The 17,391-nt window shown below is 33.5% G+C and overlaps 1 protein-coding gene across 6 annotated transcripts in view; it reads right to left on the reverse strand.

The window, feature by feature from the left end:
• PTBP2 (polypyrimidine tract binding protein 2) overlaps positions 1 to 17,391 on the reverse strand; it is a 94,566-nt gene that overhangs the window by 23,505 nt on the left and 53,670 nt on the right. For all 6 annotated transcript variants that reach the window (XM_078072721.1, XM_078072722.1, XM_078072723.1 and 3 more), the window contains exons 5-8: positions 16,372 to 16,515; positions 10,745 to 10,909; positions 10,543 to 10,653; positions 4,526 to 4,721 (exon numbers count right to left, since the gene is read on the reverse strand). In XM_078072721.1, coding sequence (XP_077928847.1) covers positions 4,526 to 4,721; positions 10,543 to 10,653; positions 10,745 to 10,909; positions 16,372 to 16,515 — 616 coding nt within the window. The remainder of the gene's footprint in view (positions 1 to 4,525; positions 4,722 to 10,542; positions 10,654 to 10,744; positions 10,910 to 16,371; positions 16,516 to 17,391) is intronic.

Below are 17,391 nucleotides of genomic sequence, written 5' to 3' on the forward strand. Positions count from 1 at the left end.
AATTACCATGTGAATAAGCCATTCAAAAGTAACAAAACAAGATTCAGAAATCACTTAAAAATAACTTTAAAAGAGGGCGCCTGGGTGGCTCAGTTGGTTAAGCGGCTGCCTTCGGCTCAGGTCGTGATCCCGGAGTCCTGGGATCAAGCCCCGCATCAGGCTCCCGGCTCAGCGGGGAGCCTGCTTCTCCCTCTCCCTCTGCCTGCCTCTCTGCCTACTTGTTCTCTCTGTCAAATAAATAAATAAAATCTTAAAAAAAAAAAATTAAAAGAATATTTTAAAGCTTGTTAATTTTACATATTACCAACACAGAAAAAAACAAATTCAACTTAACAGCTAAACAATATTCTACCAGAACAATTGTACCAAGATATATTTATTTGGCATGAATAAACAAAGTATAAAATACTGTTTAATAGCTATAAAGAAGTTCTTTGAGAATGCCCTTAACTTTGCTAAAAAGCTAAAATTTAGCATCTAAAAATTACAAACTTTTCTCTATAGCAGTAATTATCAATTCCCTAATTACACAGTAAAACCATCTTGAGATCTTAAAAAACTACAAACTCCTAGGACTCACTATTCATGATTCTCAGTCTAGGGTAGGGCCTGGTGATTTCAATGTGCAGAAAAACTTTATAGACTGTTCTATGGAACTACAGATCTACCTTTATGAACAAAGGTTTGTTATAGCTGTTCTCCATTATCAATTATTTTAAGGTCAACAGATTTCTCATAAAAAATTTATTTTGCCTTTCTGTTAAGGCCATATGATGAGATGGCTGACTGCTACTTTATTCAACTCAAAATGCATAGAAAGCTCTAACTTAAGTATTCTTTGTACAAATTATCTTCCCTAATTCTTAAAAGGTAGACAACAAGATCATGAAAAATTACTTCTAGCAGTTTTTCTAAAAGTGATCCACCCCTTAATAAATTAACTACACTTCTTAAACATGATAAAATGATCATAGTAACGATGTCTCAATTTATAAATCTCAAGGATTTTTATCACTTTGTTCTATGAAGTAGAATATGTGAATAACTAATAGTCTGCCAGGTTTGTGATTATGTATTTAGATGTCAGAGTTCTAATTAATTACAAAGCCCTCAGTTTTCCTTCTTGAAAAAATTAATTTTCTGAGACACTATAATCCCTAGTTACTAAAAGAAAAAGAAGAGAAGCCAGGTATAAAAGCTAGTCTTAAAAAATTATTGTGTAAAATAAACCAATTAAAATATATTATATTGATTCCAAATTCAGTGAAGCTCTTAGATATAAAAATTATGCAAGGTAAAGTGAATCCCCCTAAATATTTGCAGAAAAGAAGGATCACCTAGTTATTTGTGTTCTTACAGAATCTTTGAAATAAAGGGAGATCTATTATTTCATTTTGAATAAGTACTGTTTGAGGAAGACTCAGCAGGAAATGGATCCCATTGATACTAGTCTGTTGTATGCTGAAGTCACCTGACTTACTAAATTTCACTAGAGGCAAATAAACATAGGAAAGATTTAGTTCCCATTCCAGAAGAAGTGACCTCACTAAAGTAATACTGAATGTTACTATAAAGGGTGTTTGAAAACTACTTTAAAAGGCAAAACACAAGTGGTTCCTTATAAAGATCACAATATCCACAAATGTGTGGGGGGGGGGGGGGGGGGAGTTAACTTCACGTCCCATAGATGGATACTTTTGGATTGAGATATATTATTTAAAAATAATTTTTCTATAAATTGGCTAGTCTAAAATATTGTGAATCAAGTTGAAGACTCAGCTCTTATGAAGTATGAATACCCTTAATACACATTTTACATGTATTGTACATCCCAATAGAAAGAACTTAGACAACTAATAGAGACTTGTAAATGTCTAATAAGCATTTAAAAATTGTAAGCTAGCTCATAAAATAGTAAAAATTAAAATAATAGTTTGACACATTCGTATTCCTATCAAATTAATATCCTAACAAATCCAAAATATAATACTCAATGCTGGTAGACAAAAAAGTGGAATAGCCAGCCTCATATACCATTCAAATTAATACCATCTTTCTAGAAAGATATTTGCAGTAAGAATCAGGAGTCTCTAACATTTTCTTTGACCCAATAAATCTAGCTCTAGGAATCTAGTCTCAGGAAATAATCTGAAAGACAAAAAAGTTATCTACAGGGTGTTTGTCACAATGCCATATATATGTTAATAAAAAGTATGGAAGTAGATTAAATGTCCAATAAAGGTACTTTCAAAAGTACTACAAATCCACTAGCATGCTAGACAGCTATTAAAATTTTCTAAAAATTTTTACTAAAATAACAATTACAATAAAACATAACACAGAACTGCACAGTGTGATTTTAATTTTGTATAAAATTACATATTTACATAGAAAAAAAATGGTTACCTCTTGTAAATTATCAAAACTACCAGAGTCCATACCATTATTTGATTTTTGAAACTTTTAACTCATCTAACATTCAAAAAATATCTGGGGATACTTAATATAAAAACCCAGTTATAACAAGATGCAAAACCATTAAAACAGGTAAATGATGAAGTCATTTAGTAAAAACAGGTGAATTTACATTATCTTCATCTTTCTTATCAGAGTGCAGAAATAAAGGTATATTGAAATATTCAAAATAGAGCTAGAAGATGAAGACAAATTTATTAAGTAGTGAACTTTATTCATATGCTTTTAATGCAAAAAATGCAGAACACCGGAAAAATGAATAATAAATGTATAGAGTAGGATACAATTATGCCAGGGCTTCATAATCTTTTATGAGAAAGACATTTCATTACTACTTAAAAGAAATTTCACCAGGGCCATGAGGTTACAAGGAAAACAGAGATGAATTCCCTAGAAGAATCCAGGTGACTTCTAACCAGGACTCCACCCAGAATCCAAACACACAAAGACACGTCTAACTATACCCAAATGGGCAAAACGCACAAACTCCTTCAAGTCCAAGGAAGGGATTGTTATGGTCCCGTGCTTGATGCTAGCTAGAATTTCTTGATATTTTACACTAAGCTGTTTAATGACCTGGATGTGAATTTTTAAACTTCTCAGAAACTGTATGTAAAATCTTGAATTTATCTATTTTGTGTTAAGGATTAAATAATGTATCTGATCCAGTACATCTACTGTGCCTAGTAGAATGCCTAGGACCTGGGAGTTATTCAATCAACGCTGTTTTTCTCTTCTATAAAATAAAATAATTTCTATCAGTAAATAATTTAAGAATCTATAGTGATAATTATAAGCAAAGATCATGTATCACTCATTGTCCCACTCTTGACTTTACCTTTAAAAATGGTACACTATGAAACAGTCAACAAGCCAAGTTGAGGGAATAAAGGCTTAAACTAAGCCCACACAGTGATAAGAGATTCTGTCAGAAAAGAATGTTATTAACCTAAAGAATCTGTTAAAATCATGGTAAACAATTATGGTTTGTGCAAGATGTATAAGAAAATCAGAATAAAGGGTCAATATTGTCTGGAGTTACCAGAATTAATTTCAAATATCAATTGCTTCTCTTGTGCATAAGGTGTCTCTGTTCATGGATATATCACTTATATTACTACATATTTATAATGGATAGCACAAGTGTTACATATCTACAGTAAATATGTATCTACTTGCAAGACTTACTTCATTATAATATACTTTTACTGAGAGACATAAACTGAACTATAAGAGCTAGTTTATAACTCATCAATCTTCAATTCCAAATGGACAGAAACTTTCATTTAAAGATAAAATACACATATATAAGAAACCAAGAATTTCCCAAGCACAGCAAATAAAACCATAAAATTTCATCTTAAATCACTTCACTCGTTTTATTTGCAAAATAACACTTTCCCTTATTTCATCTTGACTCCATCAACTAATAGTTGCAAATTTTTGCACTGTTTTTCTTGTCTGTGTGAGGTGAGTCAAATCCATTGTAGAATGAGGTGAAATATAAATGATTAAGACAAAATGTGAATACCAAAATAAATTTTATAGAAAATTCTTCCTAGTTTAAATTGTTTTTTAAGAGACAGCCTATAACATGTGTTGAAAAAAATCCATATGACTACTTCCATTACATGTTTTGCCTGTTCACTTTTCACCGTTTCTATGCAGTGCTAAATTGTAACAATTAGATTAGCTCTAAAGAATATGCACAAGGACTCTAAAACTGGCTTAAACCTAGACAGTGTGACATCAAATTTAACATGAAATTAAGAACTCAACAGTATTTCTTCATTAGAGCTTTTCTTCTTTTATTTTGAGAGAAAATGAGGATGGTGAAAGGAATATAGCTGATAGAATTTTCCTAACACTTTAGGTTTTTTTCTACCAACAGCATTCAAATGCCTCTTATCCAAAAAAATAAAATAAAATAAAGCCTAACACAATTTCTTAAATTCCAAAATGGGGGATTCATTATACTTACTGGAGTTTAACAGGCACCTTCCCATTTGGCAAAATGGGAGAAAAGTGGTATAGACAATAAAAATCATACCTAAGAGGGATGTCTCCTTGGCAAATGCTGCAGCAATAGCTGGGTCCAATGCAGGCTGTCCATCCCCAGATGGAAGATCAGGTCGAGTATAATCCCTACTTTTATCATTGTTGTATTTTACATTCAAATTCACAAGTTTGGAAAAATCAATCCTTAGGGTACAGCAAGCATTATAAATATTCTGACCATCTAGGGCCTGTAAAAGTGAATAAAGTATATCAGCAGTCTTAAGGAATGAAAAGAACAGGACTTCGACAATAAAACCCAACAATGAAGACCTGCACATAAAAGACACCAGGAAAGGGATCAAATATCATACATCATTCTTTGTTATCCCAACTGTACATGTATTCATTTCCACAAATACTATCTTCTTTAAATAGAAAGTGCTACTTAAATCTAAAATACAACCAGTTAAACACATATGCTAATGCTTTTAATTCAAAAAAAATCTGCAAATAATTCAATCTAAAAAAATAAACAAGGATTACAAATATAGTCAGTCCTGCCAAAGTCATACCATAATAGTCTGCATAATACTTTAATTTTATTATACATACACATTTTTTGCTGGATGGCAGTACTTTGATGTCACATTTTATGAAGTGCCTCAAGCCAAATAAGTACCACTGTAATGCATAATAGCAATTCCCATGAACTGGGGCAAATACTATTATTTCCTTAACTTGAGGTGCTCAACCTGAATCAAAATAGACTGTTGAATTAGAAAATGCAACGTCATCCCAGGAAAGCTCGGGAATAGAAGAGTGCAAGCTCTAGAGTTGAAAGCCTACACGCAATTAGGTCATCTTGAAAAAGTTACTTAACCTCTCTGAATCTCAGGATCTTTCTTAATCTGGAAAACAGAGATGATAATGGCTGCCAGGATCCTCACAAGGTTACCTTGAGGATTAAATAAAAGATCACATATGTGAAAGTACAATGTGAATTATAAAAGACATATGCTGCTGTTATGAGTATTATGGGTTTTTTTTTTTTCCTGGTCCTACATAATCACCATTTCTCCTCCAGCTGGATATAAGCCTAGAACAAACTAAAGAACAAAGGAATATATTGTTAATTTTTCATTAGAAGAATAAACATTTACTGTATAAAATAATGGTTTAGAAATGACAAATGTTTAGCTCTATAAATCACTGTGAAAATGAAATGACAGTTCTTCTGAATACATCAATAGATTACGCCTGATGTTTATATAGACCAAGATCCATTAGGCATGTAAATCTAGTATTATTTTGATAATAGACCAACACTTTTTTGCATGACCTTTTCAGAAATTGGACTGAAATATATATGGAACCTTAGGACAAATTCAAGAGATTGTTGAATTTTTCCCCCCAACCCTCACTAATACCTCCACTGTTAATCTTTTTCTGAGCTGTTATTCTCTTATAAAGCAAAATGCTAGGGGGCAAAATTTTCCAATTAACTGAAAATAACTGCCAAAAATTTTAACTAGTATATAAAAAGAATTTCGTTGGCTCTATCACTCAAACTGCGTTTACATAGCAGTGGTTCCCAGAGCTTTCAAAAACAAACAGAAACAGAGCACTGAGCTGCCACCCCCAAAGATTATAATTTCTTAGTTCAGGATACCTAAGAGACCCATTTTTTTTTTTTTTTTAAACAAGTAATCTACATGACAAAAACCTAGGTGGGCTCTGGACCATACTTTGAAGAACACTATAAATTCTCCTCAGCAAAACCTGAAGGTACACCTTGCCAGCTAACTGAATTCCCAGTGCTTAAGACACATTTTTCATCTCCCATTCATATGGAACAACTGTCACTAGAAGAGGAGAGGTAGGCTTGAGATTCGCTTTCTAAACTTATATTTTTTGCCTATAACGTTATATAACCTCCACTGTTTAAACAAGCATAAAAATGTAGCAACTCTACTGCAAAGTTTAGAACTAACTCATTCCATAATATACTGAGACATACACGGATGACTGCAAAATGGGAAGAGATCTGTAACACAGCAGATGCTGGGAGAGTTGTGACATGGGATGAAAGTTCTAATACCTACAATGTGCCATACACTGTGCTAATGTTCTAGGAATTCAGCAGAAAACAAAGAACACAAGGTACCCACTCTTACATGACTTACAGTAAAACTGAAAATACAGACATCTAACAAATAATTATAAATTTGACGTGTGGTAGTGAGAACTAAGAAAAGGAGGGGATGTAATGTAGTTGGAAGTTTATGGAAGACCTCTCTGAGACTTGCAAACCTGAAAGAAAACAGGAAGAGTTGGACATAAAAAGACAAAGAGAAAGCAGTAGAAGCAAATGCAACATCAAGCTGTAAGCCTGAGAAATCAGAGAAAATACAGCATTTGCAAGCTATTTTAAAAAGTCCAATATAGTAAAAGGCGAGACAAGCTGAGGACTGATTAAGAGTTTTGTAAGCCATGTTAAGGACTGAGGACTTTATACTAAGGACAAGAGTCAGTCACTGAAGGGCACTGAGAATGGAAGTTATAGGACTTTAAGTTGAGATCACTCTTAGTACTCTGTGGAAAAACAGGTGTAGGGGAAGAAGTCAAAGTGGTGACCTGAGTCAGAAGGCCACTGAAGATTTAAGAGATGATGGCTTAGATAGTGCTTTATTCAAGCTGTGATTCATGGACTAGCAGCCCAAACTCATCTGCATGAAAATAAGGAGTCTATGTCAGAATCTGTATCAATATCACACTAAACACACTATAGCTAGAAGTAAACTGACTTGTATTTTGGCAAAAGCTCCTGGTAACATCAGAGACCAGCACTCTGAGTAACACCTGGCTTAGCCTAGGGTGGTGGCAAGAGAGCTGGGAGACAAAAGGATAGATTTGACAGAAATTTAGGATGACAATCAATAAGATTTGGTGATAGGCTGAAACTAAAAGGAATAAAAGCCATGTTTCTGGCTTGTTACTGATGTCAAATTTGGTACCCTGAGCTTTACTACCACAGTAAACACCACAGGTGAGGCAGGGTTTTTTTTGGGGGGGGAGGGGAGGGTAAGTTACAGGAGTTGAATTGAACACACTAAGTCTGAAGGTGCCTGATGGTCCACTAAGTTCCTGGTCTGGATTTCTTAGAAAAGATCTGATGCTAGAGAGTCATGTGGGCATGTCAGAGTCACAAAGGTATAATACAGATGTGGGAACAGGTAGTCCCCCATGCAGAAAGGGGAGGGATATGATAAGACATAGTCAGAGAGGCAGAATATATCTAAGCAAGAAGTGTTAGAGACCAGGAGAAGAGATGATTTTAAGAAAGAGAATGGCTCACACTGTCAAATGTTACCTAGAGGATAGGGATGATAAGGATTGAATTATGCTGTTGAGATTTAGCACTGTAGCGATAGCTGGTGACACTGGGAAAAACAATTTGGGTAAAGGGGGGTTGGAACCAAATTGCAGTAGGTAGAAAAATAAAAAGGGGGTAAGTATAAGCAGCAAACAAAGAGAGCTTATTTACTAAATCTGGCTATAAATGAAAAGGGAAAAGAATAGGTGAACAGATGGGAGAGTTACGTGGAGTTCAGGGTAAATTCACATACAATGAAAGAGATTTAAGGATGTTTCAAACACTAGTGAGAAGTAGCCAACAGAGAGAAAAATATAAGAGAAAGAGGGGATGACAGTGCAAAGTCTCTTGGAGGGCAGAAGAGGACAGAATCTGGTGTTACTGTCTTAGAAATATCTATGCCTTTTATTACAAGAGAAAGATAGCTGTGGTATAAGTAGATTTTGTAAGAAAAGCTGATTGGAGTTTCCATCTGATAGTTTCTATTTTTCCTGAGAAGCAGGAGGCAAGGTCATAAAAGGGGGAGTAAGGAGAGACTTGGTGGAATGAGAATTTTTTGATATAGTCATTGTGAAAAATGGGACAGCATGATGACCAGAGAAATATGGTAAGATTTTTCAAGTAGAGGGCCTAGTCTAGTTGTAGTTGATGATGATGAATTTCAACCGGTACCAACTGCTAGATTATATGATATTCTCTAGGTATACTAAACAGTCCAGATACAGGCATGAAGAATGATTACTACAGTCATCAAAACTATATGTTTTAACAAGGTGTCAGGGTTACAAGATAATGGGGCAAGCAAGTTTGGGAAATAAACTTTTTTCCTTCTCATTATAATAGTGAAATGAAGTTGAGTTCAGATATCAGAATAGTTAATTAGTAATTAATATTAAATAATTACCTACTCTCTTGGAATTACAATTAATTGTACATCTTTGTAGAAAAGACCTGAGTGAGTGTATATGACATTAACAAATGCCTGATGCTTATTATCGTACACAGAAGATTGGCTAAATGAAAACTTCAAATACCTGGTAACATTATTAAAGCATAATCTTTTAGATTACTATAGATTACTTCAGATAAAACACACATATAAACTACTTTCCCCATTGAATTATAGCCCAAATGCAGTGTAATTCCAAATCAAATTCCATTTCATTGGTCTTTTACCAAATACTCATCCCTCTGCATCAGAAGGGATGACAAAAAATATTCCACATTAAGAAAAGCACGCACTATATTTAAATATGTTGTGAAGGTACAAAAAAAAAAAAAAAATGCCATAAAGATCATGGCTTCTAGGTTGTCTGCTACTGATCAAACTTCATACCACATGGATTTTGGCTACTCTTTAAATACAAAATATCTCCAAAGTTGGAGGGCTGGGGCATGTAAAGAGAAATTATTTTTGGAAAAAAGAATTCCAAGTGTTAATGTATGCCTGAAAAGGAAAATATAGTAAGATTAGGTCATGTAACTTAAGAACCAGTGAGTAACAACATACTGGAGAAAAACAGGCTGAAAATATGTTTACCTCACATATAGTGTGTATTATGATCAGTAATTTTTTTACCTCTTTAAATATTAGCCTCCCCTTGTAACACAGGAAAAATTCCTGTTCTGTTTACAACATAAAATATCAGAAAAAAATGAGATAACAGCACTTGCTAAACCATTTCAATTATGCCAATATTAACAGTGCAGACTTTGTGCTACCTGAAGCTATTTTTGCTCCCCAAATGAGATTCTGAGGATAGAAACACAATGAAACAATCAAAAATGGTCTAGGTTCCATATAATCTATCTTAATCTAGAGGAAGCACTGAAGTACTACACCAGAATTAGTTTGAAAGTTAAGAGTAAAAGGGAGAAAAAGAGGTAAGACAGAAGGTAAAGGAAGATAAGACAGTTGATGTAATGGTTTAATAATGAATATTTAATGGCTTAACAGAATAATAATCACAATGAGATAATATGACACAAGAAGTTAAAAAGCTAGAGCAAAGGTGGATTTAAATACAATAAATACACAAACAGAAGATTAAGGCATTTAGAAGCAAAGATATGGTATGCAGTTTTCAAGGGTAGCCATGATGTGGGAACATATTTTACTTCTTTTAATAGTTTCTTACCCTCCATATATAACAATAAAAAATATAAAGGATGTAAATAAAAAGTAGACTAGGAACCTATTCACAAAAGCTGTCTTTAAAAACAAATCTTTAAAAAGAATATTAAATATACTGTAGTCTTAAATAAACTGAGAACCTATCATAACATCTGAGCCACATGTGTGATGATATACTTTAGCCAAACTGTCTTGATAGCTAAATTAATTACTCTGAAACTCCCACTGAAAAACATTTAGGATCTTTACTGGTGTGCATGCTCTATCGTCAAGAGCTTAAAACTTTGGACCTAAGTCAAACAAAAATGCAAAATAACAGAAGTCTGTATTATAGATAACTACACATACAACTATCCTTAAAAAGAAACACTTCTTTACCACAAATTTAAGCTTTCCTAATAGTATCTAAATGACACCAATTTGTGCCATCTATAATGCTACATGGTACTGCCAAGTTATGTCAATATTAATAACATTAGCTACATATATGCGTGTATGTCTATCTGCCACTGAAAAATATCGCTATCTCAAAAAAAAAAAAAAAAAAAAGCTCCAGACTTACTAGTTTTGCTTGTTGAGCATTTACTGGATCACCATACTGGAGAAGAGCTTGAAACTGGTTATTTTTTGTAAATGTGATTATCTTCAATACAGCACCAAACTTAGAAAATATCTGTTAAAACATTAAAATCAAAGTATTATTTATCTGCTGTATCATTATTTCTCCAGTTTACGGGTAAACATGAAAATTAAATTAAACTTACTTGGTGAAGAACATCAAGTGTTACAGGGTAGTACATATTGTCAATAATTATTCTAAGCACTGGACTCTGGGCTGGAGTCACTGCACTCTCACTAACTGTGGTGCCACTAAGAGGAGTATTTGCTGTCTGGACAGCTGTCACAGCTTGAAGAACTGCTTGAGCACGCTGAAAATTGAAAGATAAAAACTTTAGAAACACACTCAGTATTTTCACTCTACTCTGCTGCATGTTACACTATTAGCTCATTTCTCTTCTAGAACACATACAGATTAAACAAAATTTAATAGTCACTCAATAAATGCTTTCTGAGCACCTGCCAAGAGCCAGGTTTTATCTGTTTATAATTCAAGTATTCTACTAGTATTTACTTCAAAACAATTATCTAGGGTTTGGGAACTATATTGAACAAGCAAAGATAGGCAAAGTAATTTATTTTCAAAAGAACAAAATACAGGGACGCCTGGGTGGCTCAGTCGGTTAAGCGTCTGCCTTCAGCTCAGGTCATATGATCCCAGGGTCCCGGGACCGAGTCCCACATCAGGCTCCCTGCTCAGCAAGAGTCTGCTTCTCCCACCCTGCCTCCGCTCCCCCTGCTTTGTGCTCTGACAAATAAATAAAATCTTAAAAAAAAGAACAAAATATAGTTTGGCAGATTCACATAATCAGAAAATGTTTTAAACAGAAACTTTTAGAGAACAATAAAACTTCAACCTAACATTATTCACTCCATAAAAAAGGCACATGGTAAACCTCAGCAAGATTACTAGATTACTTCTAATACAATCTTAAAGGAGGAATACTCAGGATACATATTAAGTCCTTTTTCATTACTAGCATAACTTCTAAGATACTGCTAATTAAACCAGGAGAGATCCACTACTATTGAGACACAATTTCTGAGTTTTTTTTTTAATTTCTGAGATTTTAAAATGTGAAAAAAAATACAGAATAGAATATTACTACTGTGATAGGTTCATTGATAAGGAAATAATTTTTCTACCTATCTGGAGTCAAAAAACCTACATAAAGGCAAATACCTATTAAGTAACAATGACAAATACTGTTACATTGCTTTAGAGTTTGAAAAAGCTATATTGGCAGATGAATAGGAATATTAACTGAACACCATGATAAATGAAAAGGAAGGAACACATAAAAGAATTAGGCCAACACTTATGAGAATAAACAAAAATAGTGCTCCCTCTAGCAGCACATTTGCTATGGCGATAATCATTCTGCAATATAGAAGTGTATCAAATCACATTATATACCTTAAATTACACAATATATCGATTATATCTCAATAAATCTGGAAACAAAAAAGAAATAGTTCACTGAAATGTCACATAACCAGGAGATCACAGACTTTGGAATTCAGAGACCACATGCCCATCTGGTTAAACCTCATTATTTAAATGCTAATGAAATAATATGACCTACAAACTTAAATATTGGCTAAAGTGACTCAAAGTATTTTAAGTAGTATACTGCAATATTACTTCCTTCATTAGTAAAGCATGTCCTTGGATATATTTATGTTATTACAAGCAAAGAAATATCACAAATTAGGAAAACACTAACATCTCTTTCAAATAATGGAATGTCTTTTTAAAGGAATCACATGATCATGATATACTATCCAAATGGTACAGTTAAGTTTCCTCTGCAACCCTATCACCCTATCTGCTTTCCCCTACCCATTCCTCACCAATATTATTGTGGGTATCCCTTCCAGAGATACCATCTACACATGAGCATATATGTATCTAGTCTATATAAACACATAGGTATATGTCTACTCCATACCTTCTTCCCGAATATTATTCACTTTTCTCCATCTTCTCTTTTTAGCTTAATAATTAGGTTCTCCATTATCATTAACAATAACTTTCTACATTTTTTTAATTGATGAAACAGAGTTGGCTTGCCAACCTAGGTTTTAATTAAACTTAGAGAACCACTACATACACATATAAATGGACACAAATCAGAAGTGTATAAGCTCAATAAAACATCACAAATTGGACAGATCTATGAAATGACTAGACAAAAAATAGAACATTATCAAAACTTTAATTGCATCACATAGTATGTGTTCTACTTTGGTCTGGCATTTTTTTGTGTTTTTGTTTTGTCTTCTTTCAATAAATACTACTTTTATGATGTGCATCCATGTTTTGCAGGTACTAGCAGCTTGGTCATTTTTTTGTATTCTAACAAATTCCAACGAATGAATATGCCACAACATATTCTACTGCTGCTGAACATTTGGATCATTTCCAGCTTTGGACTATTATGCATTAATGTTCTATGAGCTTTCTCATACATATCTTTTGATGCACATATAATGTGTTTTTCTCAGGTATGTAACTAGGAGTAGATTTACTAAGTCAAAGAATATGTATATGCTCAGCTTCAATACATATTTCAAGTTTTTAAACATGATTCTATGAATTTACATTCCCATACGTATATATGAAAGTTCTAGCTTCTCTACCTTGTTACCAACACTTGGCATCACTCATCTCATCAATCTGATGGTACATGGTAGTATCTCACTGTGATTTTAATTTGTGTTGAGGTTTCTTAGTGCAAACCTAATCCACTCTTTGTGGATCAAAAGATAGCTTTCTGGAGGGAACTAAGGTGAGACGTGAAGATGTGTAGCAACTGGCCATGTGAAGTGTGGGTTGGAAAAGTGGTACAAGGGCAGGCAGGCCATAATATTCCAGGCAAAAGTAACATCACAGAAACACAGTGGCCCCAAAATATTGGAAATAAGAGAAAGCATGCCAGGTTTACAATTACTTTTGGGTAGAAGCATAGGCAAATATATAGCCAATAAAACAGAAATAGTAGCCACCTCTTCTGAGGGCCTTTATTGTGAACATGAAAAGGATCTGCTGCAGGGGAGTAACTTAAGTCAGATTTGTATGATGGGAAGGGGAGAGGAGGGAGAGGAGGGAAAGGTACCAGGGAGAAAGAATTCAAGAGGGGAAAGTAAAAAATAGATCAGTAAGAGCTATTATAACAATATAGCCAAGAGGTGATTGTGTGTGTATGAGCTGTTCAAGTAACAAGAAAGATGATGAAAACTAGGCAGATATTTTAAGAGTAAACTGAAAAGAGTTGGTAACTTCATGAAAGATCATGGAAGAATTCATGGTTGACTCATATTCATTTGCCTCTCCTATTATGAATGCCCATGAAAATGCCTATAAATGAGGTGATGGGGATGAAAGTACATTCTCATGATGAGCACTGAGTAATGTATAAAATTGCTGAATCACTATACTGTACACCTGAAACTACTATAACACCATATGTTAACTATACTGGAATTAAAATTAAAAACTTAATAAAGGGGAGTCTGGGTGGCTCAGTCGTTAAGCGTCTGCCTTCGGCTCAGGTCATGATCCCAGGGTCCTGGGATCAAGCCCAGCATCGGGCTCCCTGCTCTGTGGGAGGCCTGCTTCTCCCACTCCCGCTCCCCCCTGCTTGTGTTCCTGCTCTCGCTATCTCTCTTTGTCAAATAAATAAATAAAATCTTTTTAAAAAATTAATTAAAAATGCCCAAAAATGAATACAAAATGGAATAAACCCAAATACTGAATAGAGAGAATGTTGTTAGCTGAGAATACTTTCATCAAATTTCTGGAATACAGAAAATGAACAGAAACAAATGACACAGAAGACATAGCAAACAGGGTTTGCAGTGACAGCCACGTGAATCAGAGAAACTGGGAGAGTCACAGAGGGCAGAGAGGGGGATATAAAAGGGTTAACGGAAAGTCTGCCTAATGAACAGTTAAACTCCTCTTCCTCCCCTCCCCCATCATCTCCTCTCCCTTAACCATTAAAAAACAAAAACAACAAAATGCTCCCTTCAAAGAAACAGGAATTCTAAAGGGAGTTTTATTGGCCCAGACCTTTTTGGTATTTGGGGGATCCCAGCTTAGTAACCAAACTCATTACTTAATCTAGAGGAAAGCATACCATTCCACCAAGTTTAAAACCTAATTCTGAAATATGAAAAGACTACTGGGGGAGGAGGGACAGACAGATGGATACAAGATAAACATAACAGCTAACACTGAAGGAAATGAGATAATTTACATATAGTGAAGTATTTTTTTAAATACTGTTAATTAGGGGCACCTGGGTGGTTCAGTGGGTTAAGCGTCTGCCTTCAGCTCAGGTCATGATCTCGGGGGTCCTGGGATCAAGCCCCTGTGGGGCTCCCTGCTCAGCGGGGAGCCCGCTTCCTCCTACCCCCCATGCTTTCTCCCGCTAATAAATAAATTAAATCTTTAAAAAAAAAAAAAAAGGTATGGTTTTAAAAATAAAGTACTATTAATTAGTACACTGAAAGAATTATGAAATCATAAAACACGACCAATTTTAACAAAAAAAGATGACCAGAAAAGATTAAAGGGTTTCTGAAAACTAAAAATATAACTGCAAAACCAGGTGTTTTTCAACAGAAGCAACTTTGCATTGATTGTTCCCTATATCTGGAATAACCCAGACCAGAGTAAGTGCATTTATTTCCTAACCCTATTTAAGATTATAAAGATGCCTTATCTTTATCCTTTTCATGTTCCTTGCATTGGAAGCTTTTAAAATGAGAATGCCTTCATGAATTACTTTACTAAAAACACTAATATATAAAACAAAATTGAAATATACCATTTTAAATTCTAAGTAAAATGAATATAGAATATTTTCTTTTGGTATATTTCCAATGATAAATTTTTAGAAGTACAATTTCTGGTTCAAAATTAATGAAAATTATTACCAAATTAAAACAAACAAAAAAACCCAGAATATTTAGCCTTCAAACAAAAAGTTTTAAATGCTTATTTATAAAATATCAAAATGATCTTGAAAGGTCACTTTTTATGATGGTTAAAATCTATGAAGAATTATTAGTCTATTACATTTGCAGTAAGACAAAGAGTCTGATATAGTTTAGATTTTACTGAAACAGAAAAGATGTAATTAGCTAAAAACTATATTAAAAGAGCTAAAGTTTTTAGACCATTCCTGCATTGCTATGTATTTAGGTATAAACCCATTCTTATATTATTCTCTAGAATATATTAATTTTAAATAATTAGTATCTTCTACATCACATTTTTAAAAAATAAATCCACATATTCATATATTCTCAATTCTTACATTCCCCAAGTAAAACCATTAATACATCTTCAATAAAAATATTTCCAGGAGAAACCTAAGGCCTATAAGAAGTCAAAAAACTAAAGGCATTAAAATCATACCTTAAAAGTCTAAGCAGCAGAGTTCTACAGTTTATGCGAACAGTGAGCCCAATCTCATAAACAAGTTTCTACACAAAAATCTGAACTTGCAACATGGAAATGAACATTTTGACCAGAACCTTAATGCTCTGAAAAAATATTATTTAACTAATTCATCAAGTACCTATTTAAAACATGAAAACAGACTGCACATACTTTTTGTAAATTAACATAATATTTAATATTTAGGGACATACCGCAAGGAAATATCTTAAAAACAACAAGAAAATGCCCATAGTTACATCTTTCTGTTAATAAGTTTGAGATTAATATGTCCATTTTGTTTATGTACCTACACATACTCACTTGGTTTAACGTATTATCTGTTTTTAGTTCTTTGTGATTGGAGTACTGGATATAAATTGGTTGGTTACGGAGATGAGGTGTCACAGCAGAATAGTAATTAACCATAGTAATAGCTGCTTCCTCTGTTGCTAGTTCCAAAAATGCCTGAAAATTTAAATAGCAAAAATTGGAATACTATGAATTATATTCAGGTAAACTTCAATATCTGTGTAATCTATTCAGCTAATGAGAAAAATCAGTCTCTAGAGTAACCTTTCCAGTTACATTTAGACACTCAAGTAAGTTATCCTTACTTATCCTTCCATACACCACAAATGTAGTCCAACAAAAGCTAGAGAAAATAAAATCTAAACATTTTTCAATATCAGAATTTTACCATTCCGATACTAGAGAACATGAGAGATCTCAAAATCATTTTTAAAGCAGTATAACTCAAAAGAGACAAAGAAAAAAATTAAAAGTTAAATATCAGATTATTAGTGACATTAATTATATTTATTTATATTTCATTAATGTCACTAAATTCTAAATGGTATCATTAGAAATTTTAAAACAAAATTTTATTTTAATATGCCTTGGTCTTTCTGCCACAGGTACATTTATTCAATGAAGAATACCTAGGATTAGTGACTATTTTCTTCTAATGCTATCAAATAAATATTTCCATTGGATAAGCTTAAAGGATAAGAGGCTGATAGTGCCCCCACTGTTTTCTGATATTACAAAGGGTAGAGCCACAATAAAAGAAATCCTTCATTTGTATTCATTTGTATTTTTGTATTTTCCACAATCCAAAATCTAACAATCCAATCTGTAACAATCCAAAAGTGAATTCAAAAGGCAAAATTGAAAACTACAGTGACTTATTCATTTTGGCTCCTTAGCATTAGTTTCTCAAACAGCATTACCAGGAAAAGTCAGAGTAAGACTTCTGTTATGTTCTTTTAGAAAAGTTAGGACCTACTATAGTCTATCCTTTTATTAGAAGTCAGCTAATTCATGCATACTGGGTAGTTTGGG

The sequence above is a fragment of the Halichoerus grypus genome, chromosome 5, assembly GCF_964656455.1.
Source record: "Halichoerus grypus chromosome 5, mHalGry1.hap1.1, whole genome shotgun sequence".
NCBI classification, from domain to species: Eukaryota; Metazoa; Chordata; class Mammalia; order Carnivora; family Phocidae; genus Halichoerus; species Halichoerus grypus.